This window comes from Rhinatrema bivittatum, chromosome 8 (genome assembly GCF_901001135.1).
Source record: "Rhinatrema bivittatum chromosome 8, aRhiBiv1.1, whole genome shotgun sequence".
Classification (NCBI taxonomy): domain Eukaryota; kingdom Metazoa; phylum Chordata; class Amphibia; order Gymnophiona; family Rhinatrematidae; genus Rhinatrema; species Rhinatrema bivittatum.
Window position 1 is genome coordinate 212,009,137 of NC_042622.1, and position 8,365 is coordinate 212,017,501.

Genomic DNA, 8,365 nt, shown 5'->3' on the forward strand with positions numbered 1-8,365 from the left:
GTTTCGTTCACTGTACACCGACGTGATATCTCTGATGAGCGGCGGTATATAAAAACCAATAAATAAATAAATAAATAAGTTGGAGGCCCAAAAAATTTTTAAAAAATTAAAAATCTTCCCGCGGCCTGCGGGTTGGAAGACGGACGCTCAATTATGCCGGCAACCATTTTCCGAACCCATGGCTGTCAGCGGGCTCGAGAACCAACGGCGAAAAAATTGAGCGTCGGCTTTCAAGCCTGCTGACAGCCACCGCTTCTGTCAAAAAGACCGCGGGCCCTCCTTTACATATTTTTTTTTTCTGTATCGTGCGCCCAAGATAGTGGCCTGGGCGCGCGCTGGGAGAGCGGGCGCTCGCCGGCTCTCCCGCGGATTTTTCTGTATCGGCCCGCAAGAAAGTTACACTCAGCTAAAGATTTGGCTAGAGATTTGCAGCTATTGTCTTTACATCAGAGGAGGGGCATTAACGCCTACTTCCCCTTCAAAGGAGCAGCTGCCGTCTTTACTGCTCCCTCCCTACTGTGCAGACATTTCTGCTTTTCTTCACACTGACACCCTGCTCTGAGCTCCAGGGGAGTGGGGGCCAGGAAGTGGTTTCTTCTCTCTCAGTCACACATGGCTTAATCAGAAGAAGCCTACATGGTTTTAGCAAAGGCAAGCCCTGTCCTACTCATCTATCAGAATTCTTTGAAGGCATAAATAAATTCAGGGCAAGGCAAGGCCGGATTTAAGATTGCGGATCCCACAGGCAGAAGATCGGAGATGGTGGGATTTCACCCCTGGAAATCAGAGCGCAGCATAGAGTTCCTTCAGAATTTGGCTCTCTAGGCACATGGCCTACGTTACCTATGCCTAAATCTGGCCCTGGGATAAGGGGGAGCCCAGGCCCGGCGCCACCGGGTGTGCAAACCGTCCAATTACACGGGGCGGCACACCCGATGGGGCGGCGTCGGGAGCAGGGAGAGGCCCGTGCTGCCACCAGGGAATCTCATCCCACCAGGGGTGGAAGAAGCAGGAGGCCCCTGGTGCAGCCGGTGGACTCGATCCCACCAGTAGTGGAAGAAGCAAGAGACCTGTTACGCCGCCTGTGGACCCAATTCCACAGGCAGTGGAAGAAGCAGGAGGTCACAGCAGAAGAGGAAACCTACCCGACAGCTCCTCCTTATGTGCTGGCCCCGCGATATTCAACATTCGCGGTGCTAACACTTCCTGTATTCTCATCTCGTGATGCACAGAGATGAGAATACAGGAAGTGCTAGCACTGCGAATGTTGAATTACTTCAGGGCCAGCACATGAAGAGGAGCCACAGAATGGCTGCTCTCCACAAAGAAGAAGGTATAGGCTGGCAGCAGCACCGAAGGAGGAGTGACCCTGACTGCCTGGTCTGTATGTGTGTGTGCGTGAATGGCAGGCTTCCTGGGATGCGTGTGTGTGTGTGAATGGGAAGCTGCGGGGATGAGTGGGTGTGTGAATGGGAGTCTGCCTGGGTTGCCTATGTGTATGTGTGTGTGTGTAGGGCTGGCGCTTCCATTAGGCGAAACTAGGCAGTTGCCTAGGGCGCCAACCAATAGGGGGCAGCAAAGAGCAGCCATGTGGGGCCGCGAGTGGCGTCCATCCCGCTCGTGGTTGAGAGGAAAACAGACTTGGCGACAAGAGCCCATCCCATTCGCAGCCAAGAGAAGATTCAGCAACCGCAAGCTGGCGCCCATCCTGCTCATGGCCGAGAGAGGAGCCTCGACAGGCTGCGAGTGGCGCTTCTGTTTGCGTGTATGAGATAGAGAAGGGGGAGCCTGTGTGAGGGAGTGAGAGTACATGTGTGTGAGTGAGAAAAAGAACCTGAGTAAGGGTGTGTGTGCCAGAGAAAAAGGGAACCTATGTGAAGGGGGTGTGTGTGCAAGAGGGAGTGTCTGTATGAGGGGGTGTATGAAAGAGACAGAGGGACGGTGTCTGTGTGAGAGAGGGAGCCTTTATGAGGGAATGTGTATGTGAGTGAGAGAGAGGGAGCTTGTGGGGGGGGTGGGGGTGAGAGGGATTATGGTATTAGTGAGAGGGAGGGAGCCTGTGTAAGGGTATGGGTATGAATAAGACAAGGAACCTAAGTGTGTGTGTGAGATAAGGGGCCTGTCTGAGTGAATGAGGGCAAGTGTATGTGAGGGACAGAGAGAGAGCATATGTGTGTGTGAGTGTCTAGGAGAGTGTGCATGTGTGGAAGAGCCTGTGTGTTTGTGTGTGAGAAAAAATGAACATGTTTAATTATGTGTTTTTATATGAGAGAAAGGAGAAAGTTTAGGCAAAACAACCCCCGTTCCCCACCCCATCAGCTAATCCACGACAATCTCAGTGCATCTGGAAATCAAAGGTCCCCAGGTAGTTTTGTTAATGTTAATCACTGGATGTTAATATTTGATGTGTGCGCTTTTTCAATTTTTTGTTTTGGAGCTGGAACTTTTTTTTCTTTTTTTTTTTGTTTTTAATTATTGGATGTCACTCTATTGTCTGCTATTTTGAAATATTCTTTTTACTAGCATGGTTTTACTATTATTGATGTTTTTTATTTCTTCATTTTATTGTTGCATCATTTTTACTTGTGTGTTTGGGCCGGGTAGATCGGGGCTGGGGGTGGGGGGAGAGATGCAAGGCAGAAGTTTTGCTTAGGACACCTAATACCCAGCCAGCCATGGGTTTGGGGAGGGGGGGGGGGGTGTCAGTTTTTAAAATTTTGTATCACTGAAGGGAGCTGAGCTTTTTTTTTTGGTGGGCCCGGGACAGAGGCGGCAAAAAAGGTAGCACCAGCCCTGGGTGAGCCCGTCCTTACAGTGTTTGGTATTTTAGGTGGTTCACTCTGAATTAAGGGCAGGCAATAAAATTTAAATACATAAATAAACTTCCTGGACTTTCAAAAGACATTTGATAAAGTTCCATAAGAGAGACTCCTCATAAAATTACAAAAGAAATCATGGGATAGGAAGCAATGTCCTGTTGTGGACGGGTAACTGAAAAAAACCAGGAAACAGACAGGAGGACTAAATAGGCAATTTCCCAAATGGAGAGAAGTGAATAATGGGTGCCCCGGGGATCTCCTCTGGGACCAGTCAGGGTTGTTTGGCACGCAACAAATCATCCAGAAAACGAAGCAATGAGTTAGGTGATCAGATTTGCAGGTGACGCCATCAGTATTCAAAGTAATTAAAATACAAGCTGATTGCGAGGAAATTGCAGGATGACACTGAGACTGGGGTCCCGGGCACGTAAATGGCAGAAGAATATGCTGAATGAGGGGACCCTTGGACCGAGACGAGGTTGACGCTACCTGCAGAGAGGAGCCCTGCAGGTCCTCGGCGGCGGCGGACGGTATTGGTCGGTGCGGAGACCCAACAGGACCTTCACCACTATCATTCCCACGTTCCCCGCAGGTTGAGCCCTTGGGTGCCAGGGCTGGCTGGACTCAGGCGCAGGTCTCCAGTGACAAAGGTTCCCATGACGGACGGCAGACGAAAGATGAGTCGAGACGTTCCAAGGGTCAGGGCGGGCAGCCAGCAACGGAATTCAGCAGGTGGGCCAAGGGTCGAGACAGGCGGTGATCAAGCGAGTCCAGGAAGAGGTCCGAGGTCAGAGCCAAGAGTCAATGCAGAGGAAGACAAGACAAAAGGGTCAAAGCACGGAGTCAGGAACACGGAGTCAGGCAACCAGCTACTCACACGGACCAAGGGCAGGGCCTGGCCTTAAACAGCTTGGGAGTGCTGGCGTCATCAGGGAGGGCCGCGGAGGTTTTTCCACTGTGGCCCCTTTAAGAGGAGGAGAGAGGCGTGCGCACGCAGCTAAAGGGAATGCCGGCGGATGCAGGAAGGCGGCAGCGGCGGCGGCTCCGAGCCATGAAGAAAAGGTGCAGTGGCGGCGACAGCAGCCGAGAGGGCCAACTGCATGTGCCGCAGGTTGGTGGCGGCGGCTCCTGACTGCGGAGGGGGAACGCGGCGTTGGAAGGTGAGCGCGGCCGGCCGCGGAGTTCCGTGGCCGGCAAGTGCAACAGAATATTTAGCGATGCACACAGGGAAAACCAATCACAATTATAGGTGCGTAACATTGGGTTTCATATTATGAGTTATAGCCCAGGAAAAGGACCTTGGGATCATTGTGGACAATGCATTGAAATCTTCAGCTCAGTGTGCGGTGGCAGCCACGAAAGCAAACAGAATGTTAGCAAAACTGGGAATATATCAACGCCTCCCTATCGATCCAGGGTGCAGGCTCGTCTTGAATATTGTGCACAATTCTGGACACCGCACCTCAAGAAAGATATAGCAGAACTAGAGTACATACAGAGAAGGGTAACAAGAATGGTTACTGGGATGGAATGGCTCCCCTGTGAGAAGATGCTAAAACAAGTTAGGACTCTTCAGTTTGGAGAAGAAGAGAGGCCTGAGGATAAATGTATAAAATGATGTATGGGGTGGAAGGGGTTACCGGGAGCAGTTATTTACACTATCAAATAGATCTAGGGGGCTGTCCCTAAAACAAACAGGTAGTTTTTTCAGTCAACACACAATTAAGTTATGGAACTTGCTGCCAGAAAATGTGGTTAGGGCTAGATGTATAAATGAATTTAAAATAAGTCTGGACAAGTTTCTGAGGCCTACTTAATTTTTGGGGAGAAACCATCCTTCCTACTGGGAAATGCCGGACTGATCACTATCAGAGACAGGATGCTGGACAGTTATGTTCTTATTCGCTTAAAATGACTCCTCCCAGCAAGCTTTGCACAAGAATGACAGCTCTCTGGTTTCTAGAGCTCCCTCTAGTGCAGGGGAGGGCAAACCTTTTTTGTGCTGGGGCCACATTACAAGTTATCAAGTGCAACAAGGGCTCGGGGGGAGGGTTATCTCTGGGAGCAATGAAATCCACAGCACTGGCTGCAGGCTTAAGCGCCATCGTTTTTAGCACCCGAGGAGCCCCTTCAAACATGGGTGCCAGCCTCTACCAAACTCAGAAAAACCTTCAGCATTTTCCCAGCGGGCAGACGACTTCCCCGCAGTCACAAATGCAGGACACAGGGAGCCCCTCACCAAATACAAATAAAGAGGTCAGAAAGTATAAACAGAAAGGTGCAGACACAAAACTGGCCTGGAAACCACTCCAAGCCAGACTGGCATGCAGTGCAATAATGCAAAACCAGAAATATCACCACTCCTCATAAAACAAAGTCAAGAAATATACATCCATCAGGAAACCATATTATAATAAAAGGCATATTTCTAAATAGATGACAAATAGAACACCACCCAATATTATTAAGAAGAATAAGGATAAAAAAAATTGTAAACTTTATACATTTCCCCCAAATTAATCAAATTTCAAATCATCAGACATATTAAACACCCAGTAATAATTAAAACTAATAAGGATAAAAGGAAATTCCCTCCTCCCCAGACCTGGAAACTTTTCATTTCCAGCCACCCTGAGATTGTAGAAGATTAGTAAGGGGGAAGGAGAAGGGGGAACACACAACTTCCTCCCTTCTCTCTCATACACACACACTCCTACCTCCTTCTACCCTCTCTTCTTCTCACTCCTCTTCTACTGCCTCCCTCCCCTCTCACTCACCCTCCTTCCCTCTCAGTCACTCATCCCCCTACCTTAGTCCCTTTCCTCTGTCACTCACCCCCTTCCCTCCCCTTTGTCACTCACCCTCCCACTCCATCCCCTTACCTTCCCTCTGTCACTCATCCCCTCACTTCCACTCACCCTTTTCCCTTGCTTGATTCTCACCCTTCCCTCTCACTCACTTCCCTCTCATTCCCACTCACTCCTCAGTCACTCCCTTTGTTTCCCTCCCCTTCCCTTTCCTCTCAGTCACTCACTCTTACTCCTATTCACTCCCGTCACCCTCCCACTCAATCCTCTTCCCTCTCAATCACTCACCTTCTTCTCTTTCTCAGTCTCACCCCTTCCCACTCAGTCACTCGCCCCTCCCTCCCACTTAGCCCTTTCCCTGACACTCACCAGTCACTCACCCTCTCCTTCCCACTCATTCGTGTCCCTTCCATTTCATTCACTCGCCATCCTCACCCCTTTCTCTTCTTTCCCTCTCTGTCACTTAACAACGCCTCCCTTTCTGTCCCGTCCCTCTCTGTCCCTTCCCTTACTCTCCACATTACTCCCCACTCCTCCTCACAGCAGCGTGGAACCTCTCCTCACCGGTGGGGGGTGGGGAACCCCACCAGAGCATTATTAAACCACACCATCGTGCAAATGTTTACATCGCCTCCTTCTGTTGCACCGATGCTCCGACCTGCCTGGTCAAGTGCCCAGGGTCATCAAAGGCGACAACTTAGCCTTTGACGATGATGCCAGGCACTCGGGCAGGCAGGTCGGAGCATTGGCAGGCCACACACAATGCAGAGTTTCCAAGTGATAGGCAGGGCAGAATAAAAACCTTTGAGGGGCCAGGTTTGTCTCACCACCTCTCTAGTGGCCAGCTGTCCATATTTTCGAATGCTCCCTCATAGGGAAAATTCCCAGATCAAGGGAGAGAGAGGATCCAGATTAAGAGCGGCAGGGAGGGAAGGTGTTTCTGTCCCTGCTGTGATCTTGCTTTCCCTCACATCCCCAACCCCATCCCTCTCTACCCACCTTCTCCCTCTCGCCCACTAACCCTGCAACCCCTTCCCCCCATCCCACCCTGGAAGCGATTCCTTCTCTCTGTCTCTGTCATGCAGCTACCCCACCCTCTCTTCACCTCTCTCTCATACACACATGCCCCCAGCCCCAACCAATCCTCTATCCCTTTTTTCAGCCCCTCCTCACCATCACCTCTAATGATCCCCTTCTCAGCCCCTAGTCCATAATTTTTTTCACTGCTGCTGATCCAGGCTGGCAGGAAGAGGAGGCCAGCAGTGGTGACATGGCCCACAACTCCTCCTCTGATGCCCAGAGTCTGAATTGTACTTTGAACTGCACAAGTTTTCTGCCCTGGCAGACCACATCAGTAGGGGCAGCATAGGCAGCTGCAGTTTATTAGCCCCATGGATCAAACTGGGAAGGTATGGGGCAAAGCATGGCCTGTCCAGAGCTGCAGGAAACAGTTTAAGTCTTTGGACCCACCTGCCACCCCCAGATTTTGACACCCTAGGCACAAGCCTAGCGTTCCTGTGCATAAATGCAGGCCTGCTTACTGCCCTAGCTATGATCTGCCCACAGAGGTCCTAGAAGGGATCCCTTGCAGCTCCAGATGTTCACTGTTTAGAGACACCACAGATGACTCCATCCCTGCTCCGTGTGCACTCTGCCCACATAAGTGTCTCCCTCACTGCATAGGTTGTGCCCTGCTCACCCCTGAGCTGAGCCCTCTCCACCCCTGGCATTCTTAGTCTATACAGATCACACAGGTGACCTCCTCACCATGCAGGGTGCACTCTGCCCACAAGGCCTGCAGAGGTGACGTTGTAACTGCACCGTGCTCCGCCTATAGCGATCCCAGAGGGGACCCCCTTCCTGCCCAACGTAAACTGCCTACAGCGGCCCTTTTCTCAAACTTATTCTCACATTTAACTTCCTGCCAAATGTAGCCCAAACCACAGGGAATGACACAAGTAAAAGAAAATCGCCAAACAAATTAACACAGATATTCCCTTATTCACAGCAACTACTCTGTCCTTTCCAGTCGTTGTAGGGAATAATTCTGACTCTTGCCACAGCACATGTATGTAATCTATGCCTTGTGTGCGTGTCTCTGTGGGTATAGACATGCTTATAAGAGGATCGCACGCTCATCACACACCCGAATAAGAAAGCCGGGCAGCTGGGAATCCCGTGCCCCCGCCGCTCCTTACCTTCTTGCTGAGCTGGATGATCCGCTGCAGTTTGGGCTCGTCGTACAGGATCTGCAGAAGCTGCGCGGTGCTGAGGCTGCCGAAGCTGGCGTGAGCGCCGCGCCCCGGCAAGGCCGGCGGGGAGCCGCGAGTTCGGAGCATGCTGCGGCGGCGATCGCGTCCCAGCCCCGCTACAGCCATCCGCCGCTTCCGCGCCACCGCCGCACGCCACCGCCAGGGGGCGCAGCGCCCACACGCCGCCCTGCATCCTGGACGGGACAGCGAGCAGCAGGTGGATCACTCAAGCAAGGTCAATATGACGTCTGTTCGTTTTGTCCCATTTACCGTGGTAAATACAAAATAAATTGGAATCATCAGCAGAGGGTACCACCATCCAATTACAACAGGACTTGTCAAAGAAAAGAAAGTGAAATCTATCTCGTCTCAAAGTTATTCTTAAAATTGTTTTAACTCTGCTACCTGTTTGTTTCAGGGATAGTCCGCTAGCTCTGTTTGATAGCGTAAATAACTGTTCCCTATTAAGCTATTACAAATACATACC

General features: G+C 51.0%; 1 protein-coding gene across 1 annotated transcript in view; it reads right to left on the reverse strand.

Moving 5' to 3' along the window:
• The window catches only part of VPS37D (VPS37D subunit of ESCRT-I), a 28,769-nt gene extending 20,734 nt beyond the window's left edge, over positions 1–8,035 (reverse strand). Inside the window, exon 1 of the mRNA XM_029612533.1 lies at positions 7,825–8,035. Coding sequence (XP_029468393.1) covers positions 7,825–8,004 — 180 coding nt within the window. The 5' untranslated portion in view covers positions 8,005–8,035. The remainder of the gene's footprint in view (positions 1–7,824) is intronic.
• Between the last annotated feature and the right edge of the window lie 330 nt (positions 8,036–8,365).